Source organism: Cervus canadensis, chromosome 15 (assembly GCF_019320065.1).
Source record: "Cervus canadensis isolate Bull #8, Minnesota chromosome 15, ASM1932006v1, whole genome shotgun sequence".
Classification (NCBI taxonomy): domain Eukaryota; kingdom Metazoa; phylum Chordata; class Mammalia; order Artiodactyla; family Cervidae; genus Cervus; species Cervus canadensis.
In genome coordinates this window covers 49684992-49708206 of record NC_057400.1, presented here as the reverse complement: position 1 = coordinate 49708206, position 23215 = coordinate 49684992, and the positions used below count along the sequence as shown (strand labels likewise).

Genomic DNA, 23215 nt, shown 5'->3' with positions numbered 1-23215 from the left:
CGGTAGGTGCCGAATATGCTACTGGAGATCAGTGGGGAAATAACTCCAGAAAGAATGAACAGACGGAGCCAAAGCAAAAACAACGTTCAACTGTGGATGTGACTGGTGATGGAAGTAAAGTCTGATGCTGTAAAGAACAGCATTGCCTAGGAACCTGGAATGTTAGGTCCACGAATCAAGGTAAATTGCAAGTGGTCAAACAGGAGATGGGAAGAGTGAACATCGACATCTCAGGAATCAATGAACTTAAAAGGACTGGAATGGGCAAATTTAACTCAGGTGACCATTGTAAGAATCCCTTAGAAGAAATGGAGTAGCCCTCATAGTCAACAAAAGAGTCTGTAATGAAGTACTTGGGTGCAATCTCAAAAACGACAGAATGATCTCTGTTTGTTTCCAAGGCAAACCATTCAATATCGTGGTAATCCAAGTCTATGCCCCAACCAGTAATGCTGAAGAAGCTGAAGTTGAAAGGTTCTATGAAGACCTACAAGACCTTCTAGAACTAACACCCAAAAAAGATGTCCTTTTCATCACAGGGAACTTGGAATGCAAAAGTAGGAGGTCAAGAGATACCTGGAGTAACAGGCAAGTTTGGCCTTGGAGTACAAAATGAAGCAGGGCAAAGGCTAACAGAGTTTTGCCAAGAGAACACACTGGTCACAGCAAACACCCTCTTCCTACAACACAAGAGAAGACTCTACACATGGACATGACCAGATGGTCAATACCAAAATCAGATTGACTATATTCTTTGCAGCCAAAGATGGAGAAGCTCTATAAAGCCAGCAAAAACAAAACCTGGAGCTGACTGTGGCTCAGATCATGAACTCCTTATTGCCAAATTCAGACTTAAACTGAAGAAAGGGGGGGAAACCACTAGACCAATCAGGTATGACCTAAATCAAATCCCTTATGATTATACAGTGGAAGTGACAAACAGATTCAAGGAATTAGACCTGATAGAGTACCTGAAGACCTATGAATGGAGGTTCGTCACACTGTACAAGAGGCAGTGATCAAGTCTATCCCCAAGAAAAAGAAATGCAAAAAGGCAAAATGGTTGTCTGATGAGGCATTACCAATAGCTGAGAAAAGAAGAGAAGCTAAAGGCAAAGGAGAAAAGGAAAGATATATCCATTAGAATGCGGAGTTCCAAAGAATAGCAAGGAAAGACAGCAAAGCCTTCCTCAGTGATCAATGCAAAGATATAGAGGAAAACAACAGAATGGGAAAGACCAGAGATCTCTTCAAGAACCTTAGGATACCAAGGGAACATTTCATGCAAAGATGGGATCAATAAAGGACAGAAATGGTACGGACCTAACAGGAGCGGAAGATATTAAGAGCTGGCAAGAATATACAGAAGAACTATACAAAAGAGATGTTCATGATGGTATGATCACTGGACTAGGACCAGACATCCTGGAAAGCAAAGTCAAGTGGGCCTTAGGAAGCATCACTACGAACAAAGCTAGTGGAGGTGATGGAATTTCAGTTGAGCTATTTCAAATCCTAAATGATGATGCTGTGAAAGTGTTGCACTCAATATGCCAGCAAATTTGGAAAACTCATCAGGGGCCACAGGACTGGAACAGGTCAGTTTTCTTTCCAACCAGCCCCAAAGAAAGGCAATGCCAAAGAATCTTCAAACTACCACACAATTGCATTCATCTCACATGCTAGCCAAGTAATGCTCAAAATTCTCCAAGCCAGGCTTCAACAGTATGTGAACAATGAACTTCCAGATGGTCAAGCCGGATTTAGAAAAGGCAGAGGAACCAGAGATCAAATTGCCAACATCCTTTGGATCATCAAAAAAGCAAGAGAGTTCCAGAAAAACATCTACTTCTGTTTTACTGACTACACCAAAGCCTTTGACTGTGTGGATCACAATAAACTGTGGAAAATTCTTAAAGAGATGGGAATACCAGACCACATTACCTGCCTCCTGAAAAATCTGTATGCAGGTAAAGAAGCAACAGTCAGAATAGTACATGGAACAACAGACTGTTTCCAAATAGGGAAAGGGGTATGTCGAGGCTGTATATTGTCACCCTGCTTATTTAACTTATATGCAGAGTACATCATGTGAAATGCCAGGCTGGATGAAGCACAAGCTGGAATCAAGATTGCTGGGAGAAATTTCAATAACCTCAGATATGCAGATGACACCACCCTTATGGCAGAAAGCAAAGAAGAACTGAAGAGCCTCTTGATGAAAGTGAAAAGGAGAGTGAAAAAGTTGGCTTAAAACTCAACATTCAGAAAACTAAGATCATGGCATCTGATCCCATCACTTCATGGCAAACAGATAGGGAAATAATGGAAACCGTGACAGACTTTATTTTGGGGGGCTCTGAAAGGACTGCAGATGGTGACTGCAGCCATGAAATTAAAAGACGCTTACTCCTTGGAAGGAAAGCTATGACCAACCTAGACAGCATATTAAAAAACAGAGACATTACCTTGCCAACAAAGGTCCATCTAGTCAAAGATATGGTTTTCCCAGTAGTCCTGTATGGATATGAGAGTTGGACCATAAAGAAAGATGAGAGCCAAAAAATTGATGCTTTTGAACTGTGGTGTTGGAGAAGACTCTTGAGAGTCCCTTGGACTGCAAGGAGATCAAAAAAGTCAATCCTAAAGAAAATTAGTCCTGAATATTCACTGGAAGAACTGATGCTGAAGCTGAAGCTCCAATACTTTGGCCACCTGATGCGAAGAACTGACTCACTGGAAAAGACCCTGATGCCAGGAAAGATGGAAGGCAGGAGGAGAAGGAAATGACAGAGGATGAGATGGTTGTATGGCATCACCAACTCAATGGACTTTAGCTTGAGCAAGCTCTGTGAGTTGGTGATGGACAGGGAAGCCTGGCGCGCTGCAGTCCATGGGGTCGCAAAGAGTCTGACATGACTTGAGACTGAACTGAACTGAACTGAATCAGCTGTAATATATAAAGCTGGCCACAAGAGGGCTACATAATACAACAGTTCAATAATAACTTTTTATTAATTGTGAATTTTTAAAATAGCTTAATGCAGATTAATTTTTAAAACAGCTTATTTCTAAGACAGCTTAATTAATATCCTACTAATAAATTATATGCTGAAGTAGTTCTGATGTATATTTCCCCCAAAACAAATGAATACAGTTTCAGGAAATGAAAAAAAAACCTTTTAAAATTAATCTCCATTTTCATCAGCTTGCAAACAATGTTATATACTTTGTCTTTGAAAATCAAAGACAGTATACTAAATATCAGCCCAGATTTTTATGAGCAAAGATTGTTTCATAAAAGACACAAAATATCCTTCTCAAAATAATGAAAAGATACTAAGCAAATTTTTCAAAAAGAAGAAAACCAGAAAAACCTAGATTCTTTCCTATTGGTTTCACATTAAAGCTATATAATTTTTTCTAAATTCAAAGTTACAGATAATTCTTCTGCTCTTTTACAGCACTGATACACAGTACATAAAGGCTGAATGAAATCATCAAACAGTATAAGTTGTTGTCTGCTTAAGAAAATCTTCAAGGTTATCAAATAGACTTTCTAACAGGGGCCAGTTTATAAAATTTTAGTCAATTATTTCAAACAAAATCACAATGGACAAAATAAATTTAGTCAAAAATTCACAAAGCAAATATTACCACTAAATAACATGATAATCTTTGTCTAAAACTTTATTAACAATACCTAAAAAAAATAATAAAGTGTCCACTGAATCCTCAGTCCTATACAGAGTTTGTAGACAATAAAGTTTGTAGACAATAGTCTTTGCCCTTCAAAGCCTCTTGGTTTAAAACTGAATTCTCAGAAAAAAATACTCAGAATGTTTAAAACTGATAATTATAAGACATAACTCTAAATTTTAATGATGAATTCCAGCCTGGTTATACAAATACAGTAGACCTAGCTGCCTTTCACCAAATGTCCAGCTCCCTGTTACTACTGCTGTCCTAGAAGGTCAGATTCCGGGGTGCCCAGAGCAAACAGTCCTGATGCTTAAACAAGGTCTAACAAGAGCACTCTGAGAGGTGACGATTGGAGGCAAATCTGCCCCTGGTCTTGAACACAGAATTGATCAAAAAATTGGGAGTTTTTTCCCATATTATCTTCCAATCTAAAAAAAAAAGTTTTAATCAGAAAGTGATATATCTTTAATCCATAAATATTACTTGCAATTTAGATCCTACAGCTAAAAGAAAATTAAACTCTTAAAAGGATATGAGGTCCAGCAATGAACTATGTGTTCTGTCATTCATACACAGCTGGGCTACCATCTCTGCCCTGAGAATCTCATCATCAGACATTCCTAAAATTAAAAATAGAATTAATATATCTGAATATTTATATATTATAAAGAAACAACTTACCACACAATTAAGTTATTTTAGCAAAAATGAGATGCTTCAAAAATCATAGAGCAAAGAAAACAATGCCCCAATATAACTGCAGTTTACCCTGCTATTTTCAGTCCCTTAAGTAAGGGTTCAAAGAATATTCTAAAAGGAGCACTAATGGTAAAACATATCATGTCAAGAGTTTGAAATGCATCCTTTCCTTTTTTTCCATAAACCAGTTACTACCACAGGGTAAGGGGAGGAAAGGGAGGTACCCAAGTATTTGTATTAGTGCTTTTTACCTAAATGTAAACGAAGACTCAAAAGAATCACAAGAAATGTAAGAGCGCCTTCTAACATGGATCTCTCATGCTCTGCATCAAGTACTGTGTTTTGATGTTGTGAAGCCATTGTCAACAAATCCACTACCTTAAATCTATTAAAAAAATATTTGAGACAGATTTTTTTAAAGTTAAGACAAAATTAACTTAAATTCCAAATACTTCCTAATACCTGTATTAATAATACTATGCTTACCTTTCAAAGACAGATGAAATAAAATAATCTGGATCAAGTCTAGATGCACAAACCTTTAAAAGATCAATAAATAAATAAATAAAAATAAAACCCACGAAGTTTATTTCTCAGTAGTCAGTATTTATTTATTCAGTATTCTTTTTCTTTTTTTCTTCCTTTTTTCCCCCTCTGGGTATGCCACATGGCTTGCAGGATCTTAGTTCCCCAACTAGGGACTGAACCTGGGGCCTTGACAGTGAAAGCACCGAGTCCCAAGTACTGGACCATGAGGGAATCCCCCGGTTTTATTTCCTGTGTTTATCATTCCTCATATTTTCTGTATCGTATTTGTTCAAACAGCTTACCTGGAAGCAAGTCTTTTATATGCAAGTCACTCTTGCCCTGTATTTAACTCACAGACCAAGCCAATATACCCCCAGGCCCCTTAGCCAGGGCAGGTACCAGATAGCTGGGGATAGCCTTTATGCCCCAAAGCTCACCAAGATGATTCAAACTAGCCAGTGCTAAACTACTTCCCTAGCCCTGCCTTGCCTTTCCTATGGAAACCCCAATAAAGCTTCTGATCTAGGATTTCCCCTCATTCCTTCTGCCTCCTGACAAAAATCTAATGCTTCCCCTTTGGTCCTGCGTGGCATGGCATGCCCCTCTTCCTTTGGAAAATGTAAGTAATAAAATTCTTCTTTCAATAGCACTGACCTCTCTGTGTCCTCATTTAGTCACCTCTATAAATTAAAATCCCACAGGTACAAATGAGATACTTCTGAAGTTCAACATCTGCATCATTAAGTTGGCTTACCTGTAACAGGTAAATGTCAGGATCAATCATGGAATTACAGAAATGAGACTGGACATAGGTCATGGCTTGTCCTTTGATCTGCAGACCATTTCTTACCCACATATTGCTGTGGATTTCAGCAAGACTTGCCTAGTAAAACAAAAATTAATTGAACAAAGAAGTCATCTAAAGTCAACCTTTATAAAATCATGTTATGATAAACTCATTTCAAAATATTTTACAGCTTAATCATAGCATAAGCCTGATATTCTGTCCAGTACTTAGGATATTCAATTCAAATATATGATTTTAAAATAATCACTATATTTTATATACTCCTTCTTTTGGAGCTTATATATGAGTTAAGTTTCTATGATGACTACTGAGCACATTTACAGTAATATTCACTGAAACCGTAAATGAGGTCTCCTGCATTGCAGACAGATTCTTTACCGTCTGAGCCCCCAGGGACTCCAGCCAGCCCAAAGCCTAAATACACACCTGGATTTGGAGTGGGTGAATCATTAGTTTCATTAACATTTCCTGATCTGGCAAAACAGAATCCAAATCTAGTTCTTGACATTTCACAGCCTAAAAATTGTTATAAAAAAAGTTACTAACTCAATACATATTTCCCAATGTTCATAAAACAGATGAACAGAGTATTTAATGAAAACTTTTACCTTACTCAAAAACATAGCATAATAACGATGTAGTGGCAGATGAAAAGTGACTTGGTTAGGTGCTGGCTGGAAAAGAAGAAAATCCAGAAGTCAAATAATACTTTACCGAATTCAAAGAAGGTTTTAAAATGATAAAACAACACTTCCACCTTGATTTACTGGCCTATACTTTTTTTATCAAAAAGTAAGATTTTAGAAGTTATAGTTTAAAAACCCACTGTAGAAAAAATTATTCCAATTTAAAGACCCAAATGCAAGTTCCTTAAAGGCATAGACTATATACTCAACTTTCAATCCTCTGACACATCTCGTATAGAACAAGGGATGGAAGACGTTTCCCTTTACAGTCAGCCATTTCAGAATCTTCAAATGCATGCACAACAAATGTGATGATAATAACAAAAACAATAATCACAGCTAACATTCACTGAGCACTTACTATGTGCCGGTCACTGTGCTGATAAGCACTTTATTCCTATTTAATTTAATCCTAGGAGAACCCTTTGGGGTAGAAACTCAATGTTCCAATTTTATGAATAAGGAAATTCAATTTTAAAAAACTTAAGTAACTTCCTAAAGCTAACAGGCAGTGAACTGAGATGCTAGTCTGCTATATTCAGAATGATCTGAGGGTCTGACTACAGCCCTCTTCTGAAGTGCAGTTAATGGGCTTACCTAGCTGGATGAGATGCTCCCCGTATCAGTGGTGAACACACAGTCTCTACAGGAAAGCTTAGTACAGTACATGTCAAAGATCTCTGATATCCTTGTGGATATTACAAAAAGTGTATTTTAAATCTGTGACTCCCATGGGTCACACTATTGCTAAAGGGCAAACACAAATAGTTGTCTTTCTTAAACAAATAAGAAAAATGAAACATTAAAAGGTATCATTTGTTTTTAATGCTTCTATAAATTATTAGTAAAGTTTTCTCCTGTTGAAAAAAATCTAGCCAAAACATTCTCATAATTATGCTAATATAGTATCATATTGAGTCATAAAAATTTGAAATATGTCACCATCCCTGAAAGAGTTTTTTCCAAAACCAGTATGAGAATAAGATCCTCCTTAACATGTGAATAAACATCTATAGAAAGTTGTTCTGATAAATGTTTGGCTTCCAGAAAAAGGAAGGAATTCCTGACACATGCTGCAATGTGGATGAACCTTCGAGACATTATGCTAAGTGAAACAAACCAGCCACAAAAATACATATACTGTATGATTTCACTTAGGTATGCGGAGCAATCAATATCATAGAGACACAAAGTATAATGATGGCTGCCAGAGCCTAGGTGTAAGGGAAAATGAGATTATTGGTTTTTTTGGGAACAGAGTTTCAGTTTTACTAAACAAAGTTCTAGAGGCTGGTTGCACCAACGATGTGAATAACTGCATACTTTAAAAAAGGTTTAAAAGGTGGTAAATTTTATGTGCATTTCACCATAATCAAAAATAAAAATCAAACAAGTTTGCCCTATGTTACTATCATCATTTGAGTAACATAACATATACTAACTAGCTAAATCAGAATCTTCTTCAATTTCCTTTGAAGGCATCAAGAACAGTGGTGAAGAGCAGGCTCTTAAAAGCTGGGTTTGCATGCATTCAAATCCTGACTCTACCACCTACAGCTATAAAACAGAGCAAGTTACTTCTCTGTGCCTCAGCTGCCTCATCCATAAAGTGAAGATAATAAAGTGAAGATGGACAACTGTGAGGATCAAGTAAAAGAACACAATACCCAACACACATTTCTATTAATTGCTAAGCCATAGGCTCTATCTTGTCTTTTAAGGCTTGAGCATATGCTAAACATACATTGTTCTGCAGTTTTTTACATTCCATAATCTCCGTTTGTCCAATGTCACAAATAAGCTACTTGAAAAACTCTTTTATCACTTCTTCCAAATATACTGAGGTGTTCCTCAGATTCCATTCTCAGCTTTCTACTCTTCTCATTTGAGACACTTTATTCAGTTGATAGCTTCAGCTGCCAACACAAGATGACTACTAAATCTCAGCAGAAATCTCACTCCTGAACTTCAAAACCTACATTCAAGTATCTACTGAACATCAACACTTAATTAACATCCCATGGGGACCACAAATACACTGTGTTCAGACAAAACTCAGCATCTTTGCCCTAAAATTCAATCTTTCTCAATGTTTCTTCTGCAAATTCCCAGTAATACAAATCTGAAATGTAGCCTCTTTCCTTCTCTCAAATCTCCTCCACTTGATAAGGCGTCAAAGTGTGTTTGATTTTCTAAGTACCTCTTAACTCTACATTTTCCTCTCTTTCCATATTGCCTCTAACCAACCTTAGCTCAGGCTCTCAACATTTAGTGCCCAGATTTCAGTGCTAGCCTTTGCTTCTATTCTTACCCTCTATAAGAAACTTTTTGTGGTATCCACCTAGCTCACAACCCTCCCTTTTCTTCTCAGAATGTCCCTTCCTCCCCACTTTCCAAATACACACACACAGGAATTGGAGCCTGCCAGTCAAGTTTAGAGTAGTCACATCTGATTAGATCAGGGCAGGGAATCCCTATCCTATCATGGGCAATAAGGTTCTCTCTCACTTGAAAACTGAACTGGGATTTAAAGACTGTGGAGATTCTTGGAGTATGGCTGAAACTGCAATATAAGGCAATTATAGGAAGATGTTTAAAAAAGGCAAAAAAAAAAAAAAAGCACAGAAAAACCAATTTACAGAAAGGGAAGAAAAGAATGAGGCAGAAAGAGCAAGGAAAAGCAAGAGACAAGAGCTCCTGTTCAGCTTTCCACTCAGTTCCTCAAGTCCAGAATGCCATAAGATCCCTGAACGATCTTTCTGTACTCATAATAATAAAGTATCCCTCCTTTAAATCAGGCTGCCTCAAAAGTGTTTTAAAAAGAAGCTTAATTAATACATCTACTTAAATCTGTTTTTAAATGCCTATTAAATCTTCATACTGCCAGGTGGTAGTCTTACTGAAATATTACTTTAACCCTGTACTTCTCCATTTATCATCTTTTAATGGCCCCCTATAGTTTTAACCTCCTTTAACTGTCCAACTCTTGAGAGACAGGACTCTCCGGCCTCATCTATTGTCATATAAATTCATACACTATAAGTAGTGCCTTTGTATATGCTTTTCCCTTTGACTCAAATGCTATATATACTTGCTCCCACTGGATTAACACACCATAAGACTTTGCTGAAACGACATTTCTACTAGGAAGTTTTTCCTGAGTCCCTCAGGGTAAATCAGATGCTCCACTCTCTTCTTCCCTATAGCACCCTGGTCACAATTTTATACAGAAGCATTCTGACCAAATTAGCCATTTACTTGTCTTCCATTTCCTCAAATTAGGAACCATTTCATCACTGTATCTGCAGTGTTTAGAACATAGTAAACATTCAATAAATATTTGCGGGGTGAACACATGTTCTACTTTCCTCTTACGAGAGAAGACTCTAACTACTCTGCTATATACTCATAAATGTTGCTCTGCTATACACTCAGAAATGATACTTAGAATTTCAGGATTCTTAAATGGCTTACACTTTTGGAAAAATTTATTCCATCCTGTGTTCTAAGTGTTTGTCTTAATTCAGTTCAAAAATTATTATTTACTTCATCTGTGCTGGATTACTGCAATAGCTTCTGACCTCCATTCTCAGGCTGACAGAACAAATATTTATCACATATGAAATACATGCCTCTTAGTCAATCCTCATTGGCTAATAGTATTATCTTAAAGAGACTCGGTAATGCTTTAAAGCAAACAAAAACACTGTCAAGACAACACTGTGTCTACAGCTACTTGATTTGTGGCAGAGCAACAATTTTTACTCAGGTATGCCTAACTCTAAAGCTCTTTCCATTGCCAACAGCTAGTATGGCTGGAATACTACCAGACAAGCAGTGGAGAGATGTAGGCTCTGGACCCAGAATTAGTAGTAGTTTGCCATAAAACTACAGGCAAGTCATTTAATATCTCTGTATCTCCATTTTACATCTATAAAAAAGGAAAGGATAATAGTAATCTTCCCTACTTAACAAGGGTTGTTTTCAGAAACAAATATGTCAAAGCACTTTAAGAAACAAGAAACTTTTAAACATCGTAAAAGACATATTGTTTGACTGTCAAATTCTATTTAATCTTTTATTCTCTTTTCTTTAATTCTTTATTTAATTCTTCTCAGTTTATTAGCAATAACAATTACTTTTCTTCATGCCCACAGAACACTGACCAATTAATAAAGTTGTGGTACCTTTTCCATCAATCTCCTCTATTCTATTCACATTTGCACTGTCACTTTTTCCTCCCTGAAAGAAACTGATATTCACTCCTGAGAAATATACATTTAATAACATAAAAAATATATCCTTCTCTAGGAGATAAGCAAATACAGTTAATGTACTGTAGAATCTCCTAAATAACAAACAATCGGTCTCTTACTTCCTCCTTTTTTAAAGCCTAGTGATTTTATGCTTATTCTGAAATCTTTCCCTTATCCCATGAAAAGACATTCATTATATTCAAGGTTAAATGAGATCTATCACTTCTTTTCTTAAATGCTTCTACATATATCAAAAATATACATACCTCATCTACGAAGTTAATGGCATCAAACCAGTCTTGAAGAGCTTCAAGGCAATATCTAACAACATTTCGGGTATATTCTTGAGTTTCCTAAAATAATAAGCTTTATAAATTTACAGTATATAAATATATATATGCTCAACTTCAAAGTATATGCAATGTATAAACATAGTTATGTGTATTATATATATATGTAAAATAATAAATATACATATTTTCAAAATAACCACATTTGCCATTTCAAGAAATCATTTCACAAATAGTAACAATTAGTGATAGTCATAAAAATTAAAGAATATAATATATCACCCTCTATATAATATATTCCTGAAAATGAACCAAAGCTGAAATAAATTTAAGTGATGTAAATTGGATTCCATTTCAAGAGATTCTAAAAATGTAAGTTCCCTACTGTTATTATTGGGTAGACTTTCTTTTGGAATGATAAAAATAAAAGTTCCAGAAATGGATGGTTGCACAACATTGAGAATGTATGTATTTAATGTCACTGAATTGCATACCTAAAAATGGGTTACAGCAGTAAAAAAAGAAAAATTATGTTATGCATATTTTGCCACAATAAAAAAAAGAGGGCAGAACATATGAGTACTATAAACAGCCTGTGAATATCTTAGCTTGCAAACGACTATGTTCTCCTTAAAATAAGGGTACTGTGAAAGAATGTTACGGGCTTCCTAGGTGGCACTAGTGGTAAAGAACCTGCCTGCCAGTGCAGGAAAAGTAAAGAGACTCAAGTTCGACCCTGGGTTGGGAAAATCCCTTGGGGGAGGTCATGGCAACCCACTCCAGTATTCTTCCCTAGAGAATCCTCTGGACAAAGGAGCCTGGCAGGCTACAGTTCTTAGGGTCGCAAAGAGTCGGACATGACTGAAGTGACTTAGCACACACACATGAAAGAATATTGTAATGTTTTATGGAGAAATTGATTCAGTGAAATGGGAAAGTATTAAGTTACATGGAAAAATAAATCATGATAGCCTCTCTTTAAAAAATTAGGCAGAGGATTTGAAAAGACATTTCTCCAAAGAGGATCTACAAATGAAGAATAAGCGCAAGAAAAGATGCCAACATTATCAGTCATTAGGAAAATGCAAATCAAAGTCACAATGAGATACCACTTTATACATACTTGGATGGTTGTAATTTTTTAAATGTAAAATAAGTGTTGGCAAGAATATAGAGAAACAAACTCTCATACATAGCTGGTAGAAATATAAAATGATGCAGCCGTTTTTAAGTTAAACACAGAGTTACCATGAAAGTGAAAATGAAAGGTGCTCAGTCGTGTCCAACTCTTTGAGACCCCATGGACTATATGGTCCATGGAATTCTCCAGGTCAGAATACTGGAGTAGGGAGCCGTTCCCTTCTCCAGCGCATCTTCCCAACCCAGGGACAGAATCCAGATCTCTCACACTGCAGGTGGATTCTTTACCAGCTGAGCCACCAGGAAAGGCCACAGACTCACACATGACCATGCAATTCTACTCTCATAGACCCAAGAGAGCTGAAAACATATACTCACACAAAAGCCTACACAAGTGTTCACAGCAGCACAACCCACAGCAGCCAAAAACTGAAATCAACCCATGAATAGACAAGTAAGTGTGATATACCTATGCTACGGAATACTATTTAGGAAATTAGTGGCTTCCAGGGAATGAGACGAGGTTGGAATTGAGAGGCTGAGTTTTCTTTTTTGGCAGGGGGTACGGGCACAGTGTTAAAAATGTTCTGGAATCAGTGGTGATAGCAGCACAACTTTGTGAATATACTATAAACTACTTAATTGTATAGTTTAAAAAGATTAAAATGGTGAATTTCATGTTATGTGAATTTTATCTCAATAAAAAGTTTTTTAGAAAAACATTTTGGGGCATCAATGTCAACAAAAGGTAAGATCACTGTCAAACAGGTCACTGTTATGAAGAAGCAAATGAAAACAATGCACACACAATGCTCTATGTCACACTCTAGCACTATATCTGACAAGTGCTAGTTAAGTGCTCCGAAGAGTCATGGCCAGGCTCAACTTGTGTCTAGCTTGCAGTAATCTAAAGCTTGCCACTAGAAGGAAATTTCACAGCTTATTTGTTCCCATTTAGAAAGCAAAAATTAGTGACACTCTAGAAATGTGCCATCCCTTTATCCAAGCTATCTATTATTAATCAAGTATAACTTGTTCAATGATCCCTTAGCATTTTTAAGAACCAAATAGCATACAAGGCAATCATACAAAGAAAGTAAGCTATCAGGTGAAGTTCCCTTTTTTATTGCTAATCCTTTAGTTTTACATTTTATAATTTAAAAACATAAAGAAACAGCTTTTTAAAAATAATATTCTTTTTTTCTAGTTTACATTTCTAAAACCTCACAACACTGCTGTTAAAAAACTCTAGACATTCCTCTTTAAAAAACAATTACAGCAAAGTGATAAAAAGCACTGGTTCTGAAATCAGATGGATTTGTTTTCAAACTCAAGCTTCTACTTGTAGTTGTGTAAATGTGGGCGAGTTGTTCAACCTCTGGGAAAAAAGGGATGATACTATCTATTTTATAAGAGATGGCATGAAGATTAGATAAGAACATGACATAAGGAATATAGCATAAGAACAAAGTCTGGCATAGTATAGGCTCTCAACAAGAGAACATCTTATCTAGGAACCAGATGTCCCTTTAGCTGACAAACTCCTCTCTTAAGTATTACAAGATAACATAAGCTCATTTTTCTGTCATCTTCACTTCTTAGATTAAGGGACCCCAAATACAATGAAATCCTGGCCTTCAAAAATGAAAAATAACTACTGCCTGAAAACAATGATTTCTCTTCATCACAGAGAAAAACATAGCTTCAGTCTTATAATCCAAATTCATCCTAAACAGTCATCAGAATAATCCTCCTAAAATACTGATCTTTTCATATCAACATCAGATCAATCCTCTCTCCAAAGGCAGCATCTTTTCTGTTGGCTTATATGATGCTGCATTCTTCTGTTTTTCTCTCCTCTCCCTTTCTGATATTTAAATGTTAACTTTTTCTTCAAAGTCCATTTCCCTTTTCTCCCAACTTGACTGCATTCCATCCCCTGGCAATAAATGCCATTTTTATTCCCAGGGGTCTAAAATTTATACCCTAGCCCAGACTTCTTTAAGTACAAAACTCATATATCCAACTACTTATTCACTATTTCCACTTGGATGTTTCAGAGTGAGGCATCTCAAACTTAACATATCTAACTCTGAAAACTTTAAACCTGCTTTTCTATTATCTTTTTCACCTCTGTAAAATTATCTCCATATATAGCTACTCAAAAATTTATCTAACTCATCAATAACATACAATCCATCACCAACCCTTTTGGTTCTACCTTCAAAATACATCTTTAACATTAAAAATGCACCTTTAATACATCTTGAATTTCAAACCTGAAATTCCTAGAATATTACCACAGCATCTTAACTGGTCTATTTGCTACTAGTCCTGATGCTCCCCATATTCTCCTCAATCCAGTCTCTCCAAACAAACAGAAGGAACTTTTAAATGTAAGTCTGATCACATCAAACCTCTACTTTAAAATAGTCACTGGCTTCTCCTTAAAATTAAATCCAAGGCTCATTAACATGATCTATAAGAACCTGCATTAATAATCTACTCTCTGCCTATCTCTCCAATTCCATCTCATTCTCTGGCTCCAGCCACAAACTCCTTAAAAAGACCAATCATTTCTTATCGGGGGTAGGTTATTCCATACCATCTGCCCTACTACCAGCCCTAATCCCACTTTTATTCTTCATATAGCTGGCATCTTCATATTCTTTCTTCAAAAAGGCCTTCCCTGATCCTCAAATCCATCAGTCTCCCCACTCATCATTCTCATAGAAACCTGATATTTTCCTGTAGAATATTTATAAATGCTTACAAAACAAGTCTACGTGCTTACTTACTTAATGTCTATCTCCACTATTAGATTGCTCCATAGAGCAAGAACCACATCTATTTGATTTGTCTGACACCCAAAACCCAAACATCTAGATAGCATCTAGTATAGAACAGCATTCAATAGACTTTTTTTTTAATAAATGAACAAACAAATCTCGTACTAGATGACAGTTTTTTTTTTAAATAAATGCTACAATGGAGATTAAAGGAGGTACTATATAAACAGAGACTAGAATCATAAATCTGAAAGAAGTGAAAATGAGCAGATTACATGTCAGCTGAGTCTCTGAATACAACCTTTGAAAAGCTAATACTAACGGCTTTTCATTCCAGTTAGAACTGCTGCCAAGATCCTACCGTACACCACACAAATCAAAAGCTCTAACAGTGACACTTAAGCACATATATTTTTTAAGCTTCCCAGATGATTCTCATGTAAGAGAAGCACTGAACTAAGCAGAAAGAATGAACACATATGTCAAAACCAAAAAAAAGGACTAATTTGAACAAAAGCACTGAAATCAAGAAAGGAACTGCATGCTGAGGAATAGTAATCAAGCCAATGAAGGCATGGAGGTAGTGGGGTATAGGAAGGCAAATTGTGACAAACACATTGAAGACAAATTGTGGAAGTTCTTAAATGCCTCTACAGGAAATATGGACGTTATCCTGTGGACAGAAAGGAATGTGAATGATTTTTAAGCAAAGGAGAAATAAGCACAGAGCTCAGAAGTAATTTAGATATTAGGAGAGACTAGAGTAGGAAGAATCTAGAGGCAGAAAAATCAGTTAAGGAGTTACCTAACAATGCAGATTTTTAAAAATACTGACATAAAGAAGTAAAACAGAGAAAAGAAGTGGTAGAGAGACATTTCTGGACAAAAGAGAGAATTCACGGTATCTGATTATAGTTTGAACACAGCTGGGGAGGTTTCTATATTGGAAAACTGCATCATTTATAACACCATACATAAAATGACTAAAGGACACAGTATAGACACATGTTTTTAAAAAGCTAGTTAGGAACCTGAGAAAACTCATGTACCTCTCAGGAGAATACCAGAATATTCTGACATTCTACACTGAATAACCAGAGCTGTTGGAAATTTGAACCTAGCTAGCCTGTAACAAAGTTGTGAGTCATCTGCATTAAGAGAAAGCTGGAGTCATGAGAGAAAATAGAAAGCCACTTAAAGAAACACATACATTTAAAGAGTATATGTAGAAGAGTCTCATAATAACTCTGTAACAGCAGGCTTTACTGTCCCATTTCTGTTTTGTTCCTTTTAGGTTTTTAAAAGAAAAAGTCTGAGAAGTTCAAATAGTTTTAAATGAGTTGACCAAGTCACCTAAGTTGAAAGAGGCAGAACCAAAAGCACTATACTATCTTTTGCAGTATGCTTACTGGTACAGGCTAACAGGTAGGACTTCATGGGATCCATACAACAAAATCTTAAGTCCTTAGTTTTGTAGGGTCAGGAGATAACATTTTTCTGAACTATCCAAGGATTCTGGAGACCCATCAAACCAATACTTTAAAATGCACAGGTAAATATATGTATTTTTTTAGAAAGACAAAAACATATGCAATTTTAAGTGAGCTGGGCTTCCCTGGTGGCGCAGACGGTAAAGCGTCTGCCTGCAGTGCGGGAGACCCAGGTTCGATCCCTGGGTTGGGAAGATCCCCTGGAGAAGGAAATGGCAACACACTCTAGTACTCTTGCCTGGAATATTCCACGGACTGAGGAGTCTGGTAGGCTACAGTCCATGGGGTTGCAAAGAGTCGGGCACGACTGAGAAACTTCACATTTCTTAACCAATTATAAGAATTTATGTTGTTGCTATAGACTCTTAGGTTCTTTTCACAAACAAACTGGAATTATATGAAATGTATATTGATTTTGTTCTTGGAATCTTAAAAGTGTAAACTTTATTGAAGTTTATCCTCATCCCCTGAAAGATAAGAAACATTAGGTAACTAACTGATAATGGATAAAATGAAATAATAAAGTGAATGTGAAGCTACAAAGACTATTTACAATAAGGGAAGGCTAGAAAGATCTGATAATTCATTTACATAAATCAAGTCCAATCTACCTAAGAATAATAATTACTGTCTTAGGTCAACTTTCACAGAGCTGAATTCAAAATTAAACACTGCATATTATTACATACAAGTAAACAAGTCAATGTTTCCACAAATATTTTTCTTAAAATTATTTTAAAGGTAAATACAGAAGTTAACAAAAATATTTTCAACATACCCTAACTTTACAGTGTGATAAGAGTCCCCACATTGGCTGTGCACAGGCTTCAAGTTCAGCAGCAAAGGCAGCGTAGTAGGTCTGAGATTCAAACTCCACATGCTCATTTAGTTCTCGCTTATTTAAATTCATACCTTACAAAAATTAAAACAGGTATAAACCATGCCAAATGGAAACAAACACCCATACTCAAAATCAAATAAAATACTTCCTCATACCAAACAGATTTTAATGTTCACAAATGGCATAAATGACAAAATATGTATAGAAATTAATAAATTATTAAAAATAAAATAGTCTGGTCCTTTCAGAATTCTTTATAAACTAGATTTTCTTAAAAACATTTTGTGAATTATCTCTTTCTTATATAACATAAATGAATATATTAAATAAACTCAAAACTATTTTAATTGGCACTGGTTGAACTTTTTATGGAAATGTTAACAATCTTTCTTACAAGAAAATTTCTAGATTAATGCTTTAAAATGCTTTTTAAAATTACACTCCTATTTCCTATATAATAGTTTGACTTTTTTCATAACTCTGATATGTTTCACAAGCACTTTATTAAATACTTACAAATATCAATTAAAATGAGACATTTCTCATGTAACTGAATGATGTGCTATTATCTTTTAATTAGTGTCTGATAGTTTACTATTAGTCATTTTGCAAACTAAAACTAAATAAAAAAGAAAAAAACTGAAATTCATACCTTGAAAGAAAGAGACAAAGTTCATCCATGTCACTAACAAACCATGGTCCTCCAAAAATCTCTTAGCCACACTTTGATGAGAAAGGATATTAATAAAATCACTGACAAGAGGCCAATAAGTGTTATTCTTCAGCAATGCTTCTCCACAATTCACTACAACATGTAAACTATTTTCTTCATCTAAAACAGACACAGACACATACACCCAGAAAAAATTAGCTTAAAAAAAATAGCCTTACCAATGATAAAGATTATATATTTTAGAATCAGAGTCACCTAAATTCAAACCGAACCTGACATTTAATACCTATATGGCTTCAGGTATATTACATAGCTCTGAATCAATCCTCACCTATAAAAATGGGGGGAAAACACATATATTAAGGGAATTAAATGTTAACATAACACTTAGCACATCATTATAATTATTATTACTACCTGTCAAACATATTACACAATATTGAGTTATGAAACTATAAAAAAAATACATAAACTTCTTAAGCCTTAAAAAAAAAAAAAGCCTCAAAGTTTAAACACATCATTGGAAGAAAGAGACGGGGAGGATTAGGCTTGTAGAAAATCTTTACTATTAGAAGTTATAACATGTATGTATTAGCTCTCTTGACCTATTTCCCTATTCCAGCTTAACTGATTCACTGGACAAACAAGCCCCCCATTCCCACTGTAAAACACATTAATACCCATAATACACAGAATGCTCAAAATCGAGCCTATTCCAGACTACACAAGCCCCAAGGTATATGCTTATCCAGAGTCTGTTTTTGTTTCTGTTCATACTAATTGTTCTTTGTATTATAAAACTGAAATCACAAGTATATAATCTGATAAAACATGAATGCATAAATAGAGCTATTATAAAAACCGGATCATAAGCTTTTGAAAGACAATAAAAGTGCCTAAGAAAATCTTGGAGGAGAAAAATCCTAAGAGTACAGAAGATTTTCAAAACTCAGACTGTTTCATAAAAATTCTTATGTTCTTATTCTACTTTAAAGAAACTGAAAATGGAAATCACAGGTGCTGCTTTACAAATGTAGTATATACAAGAAGGATAAGAGAGAATTCCAGTAAAGAATACAATAACTTACAAATGCTTTGCCCAAAATGAAAAGACTGTAGAACAAACAAGCATCCCTGTGATTTAAGTTAAAATCCTCTGTTTAAGATATCTATGTATCATTTTTTAACAATTCCTCACTCTAATCAACTTTCTAACTAACCACCCTATTGTCAAACTCATCGGTGAAGAGGGCTTCTACTGTACTTCATATTTCCATAAATTAAATTTAGGTTTCAGTTCATGAAATTATTTCACCCAATTCAAACTTAACAACATATGAAACAGGACCCACAATAGAATGAGAAAGGGTACAGCTGAATGAGGAAATGGAGATAAGGGAACTTTTACAAATTACCCACACCTAAGATTTGGAAACAGTGACAGACTTTATTTTTCTGGGCTCCAAAATCACTGCAGATGGTGACGGCAGCCAGGAAATTAAAAGACACTTACTCCTTGGAAGAGAAGTTATGACCAACCTAGACAGCATATTAAAAAGCAGAGACATCACTTTGCCAAGAAAGGTCTGTCTAGTCAAGGCTATGGTTTTTCCAGTGGTCATGTATGGATGTGAGAGTTGGACTGTAAAGAAAGCTGAGCACCAAAGAATTGATGCTTTTGATCTGTGGTGTTGGAGAAGATTTTTGAGAGTCCCTTGGACTGCAAGGAGATCCAACCACTCCATCCTAAAGGAGATCAGTCCTGGGTGTCCACTGGAAGGACTGATGCTGAAGCTGAAACTCCAATATTTCGGCCACCTCATGCAAAAAGCTGACTCATTGGAAAAGACCCTGATGCTGGGAGGGATTGGGGGCAGAAGGATGAGATGGTTGGATGGCATCACCAACTCAATGGACATGAGTTTGAGTAAACGCTGGGAGTTGGTGATGGACAGGGAGGCCTGGCGCACTGCGGTTCATGGGGTCGCAAAGAGTCAGACACGACTGAGTGACTGAACTGAACTGAACTGAAGATTTGGAAATGTTCTCTGACAACTACAGCCATTATGAGTCAGTGAGCAGTTGATTTTGATGGGACAGTGCTTAGGGATGCTGAGATTTTTTTTAACTTTTATAAACACTGAGAATCACTGTTTAATTGAAATCAGAGGATGAATAAGCGGAATACAATTAATCAAAATCACTATTTTCCTGACACTGCTTTAAATACTACTGTTCTTGTGAAAAATACCTTGGAATCTATATGAAACAAAATGACTAGAACTTCTATTTTTATCCAACTGATACTTTTCCAAATATAGATACAGAGAGAGCAGTGATTCAGTGTTAGATGATATTCACTCAGCAACAAATATTTACTGAGCTCCTACCGAGAGTCCAGCATTCTAGTAAGCTCTGAAAATAAAGTGGAAAGTAAGTCAAGATTTTATACAGTCTCTTTCTCTGCTGAGATTAATATAAGAAGACACAGCATGGTAGGGCTGTAATAGATAGAGTACAAGAAATCATAAGAACAAATAAAGCTGGTCTACAATTAAGGAAAAAGAGTTTCCTGAGGAAGTGATGTTTATACTGAGATTTATAGAATGATGTAGAAATTGGGATTAGCCAAATAAACTAGACACGAGGAGGAAATGGTATTCTAGGTAGAGGAAGCGGTATAAAAAAGATTGGAACTACTGGACAAAGAATGCAAAGGTTAAGTGGCACCAGTGAGTCTAGATGGCCTTATAAATCAGCTTTAGGAGTTTGCAGTTCATGAGACGAGAATGGCAAGCCACAGAGGGGGTTTTAAGCAATGGAGGACATGAATAGATGTTTAGTGTGAAAAGTGATTATAGAAGAGTGCTGATGACTAGTAATAGAAGGCCTAGAGATGGCAATGGCTTGAACTACGGTGCCGGCATAAAGAGCAAAGATGAAAAGAACTGGTTATTCTAATATATTTAGAAGGATTTAAATGACAGACCTGGTGATGGTCACTATATCTACAAAGGGTAAGAAGTCAAAACTGACTCCTAGGTTTTAGGTTGGGCAGCTCTGTAGATGGTTAGTGTGGTGCGAAAACACCAACTTGAGCACTAACACACACAAACTTATAGACACACACACACATGTAATAGGAAAGAAGCAGAACTTCATTTTTGGTGTTGACATTGTGTGTGTGAGGTGCTTGCAGACATCCAAAAAATATAGTTCAATAAATAATATGATATTCAGGACAGATGATCAATCTGGCAGTATGAGCAACTACAGACATTCCTAGAGTTATGCAACACATGGTTTAAAGTTCTATTCTACACAGAAAATTTCACAGAACAAACTATAAAATTTCAGGTATATGGAAAAGTATAAGAAAGAAAAAGTATAAGGAAGGGGTCACGTACTACTAGAGGCTTTTTCCTTTTAATCTTCAGTTATTGCTGTGGCCATGTGAATACTCATTATATCAGCTCCTATATTTACTAACAGTATAGACAAAATTTTCAAACACTAATGACAATGCATACAAAGGCTAGACAGAGGCTGTTACAAACTAAAAAGCATAGAGAACCTGGGTAATATCTGTAGCTAATTCAATATATTTAAAGCTCATTCCAATACTCTTCATGTAAAAACAAGGAAAACATATGGTGTTTTTAGAAAACCAGTAAGTATGTACCATGAAATGTTACATACTTTTGAAAGAGGAAACAAAAACAGCACTGGAGCTAAAGATAGTGTTAGACTTGGCTTAGAAATAATGTAATTTATTGCTAGAAAAAATACATTTATATTTTAAGATCTTAGCAATGCTACTTATAGCTATTTAGCTTTTGGAATATTCAATCTGTGTAAGAATTTCCAGGACAGACTACTGCATTAGAAGAAAGTATATGTAGAAAGCAATGAAGACTATGTAATACAATTTCAGAAAACACTGGAAAAGTAAGAAACGCAGAGATAGCAAGACCAAGTGCCAAGAAACACCAACACTGACAGAAAAAGCAGAAAATAATTTCACAGTGCACAAAGAACAGAGAATCAACAGTGTGAAATGCTAATGAAAATCAAGCAAGATAAGGTCCAAAGTTTTATCACCAGCTGCCTTATCATGTAGTCATAGAAAGGGTGACCATATAATTAATCATATAAACTGGAACACTTTTGAGAGTAAAAAAGACTGTATTAAAATTGATGTCAAAATAATAGGCATAACCTGGAGCAGTTCTAGGAAAAGTAGGACATGTGGCTAATGGAGTCCTGGACAATTCTGGAGAAGCAACAGAACGATGGCAACAAACACTAGATGGAGGTGGGTTAGTGAGTGACTGGAAGTTAAGGAAACAAATACAAAAACTCTCACAGGAAAGCTGGCTAGGAAAAAAAAAATGGGAGGCAGACTCATATACATCTTCTTCCCAAACATTCTTCTCTAAAACACAAGCCATACATAATAAGCACAGCTAAACCACCTAGTCAAGAAAAAAGATTCAGTTCTTTTGAGAAGAGTAGATACTTTTTCATTTTTTCAAGTTTGCCAGTTTATAAATTAAAAATGCTATATTTATGAAAAGTCTTTTTCTAATTATATAATCCTATGTATAAGAATATCATTGATACAGTTCAACAATGACAGATACTATTTCAAAAAAGAAAAAGAGTAATATACACAGCTGATGGACAGGGAGCTGGCGTGCTGCAGTCCATGGAGTTGCAAAGAGTTGGACACGACTGAACTGAACTGAATATACACAGCTAAGTATCTAATAAAGAAAAGGGCATCCTACACAAAGATAGAAAAATAATGCAAAGCAGTTTTTAATATTTCCATTAAAAAGGTAAAGAAGTATACTGCTTTATGTAAATAATATATTCTCCCACTATACTTACAATGGGAAGTCAGAGTTATTGTACATAGTGAGGCGGAGTATGAGTTTTGAAGTCAGACACCTAGACTTACACTCACAGTTATAAAACCATAGATCACTCACTTCTCAACTCCCTAAGCCACAGTTGCCTCACCTATAAAATGGAAAAACAGCATCTACTCCCCAGAATTACTGATGGTTACATTAGATAAAACATATTAAAGCACTGGGAAAGAAACCATGGTATACAGTGAGTGCTCAAAAGACGGCAGCTCTCATCATTATTAGTGAGCTATTATTACATAGAAGGCATCATGCCTGCACTGACCCCTATATAAATTTTCAGGCCATGGTACTGCACCTGAGAATAGGCAGACTATCAGTATAAAGAGAAAACAGGAGCTCGTATGCAAAAGGAGACAACAGCAAAAGGCACGTCTCA

At 35.8% G+C, this 23215-nt stretch overlaps 1 protein-coding gene across 1 annotated transcript in view; it reads right to left on the bottom strand.

Moving 5' to 3' along the window:
- Nucleotides 1-23215, bottom strand: part of UBR3 (ubiquitin protein ligase E3 component n-recognin 3) — a 155498-nt gene that overhangs the window by 103603 nt on the left and 28680 nt on the right. The window contains exons 7-15 of the mRNA XM_043487759.1: nt 17882-18061; nt 17167-17300; nt 10946-11032; nt 6346-6411; nt 6164-6253; nt 5684-5812; nt 4888-4940; nt 4653-4786; nt 4237-4322 (exon numbers count right to left, since the gene is read on the bottom strand). Coding sequence (XP_043343694.1) covers nt 4237-4322; nt 4653-4786; nt 4888-4940; nt 5684-5812; nt 6164-6253; nt 6346-6411; nt 10946-11032; nt 17167-17300; nt 17882-18061 — 959 coding nt within the window. The remainder of the gene's footprint in view (nt 1-4236; nt 4323-4652; nt 4787-4887; nt 4941-5683; nt 5813-6163; nt 6254-6345; nt 6412-10945; nt 11033-17166; nt 17301-17881; nt 18062-23215) is intronic.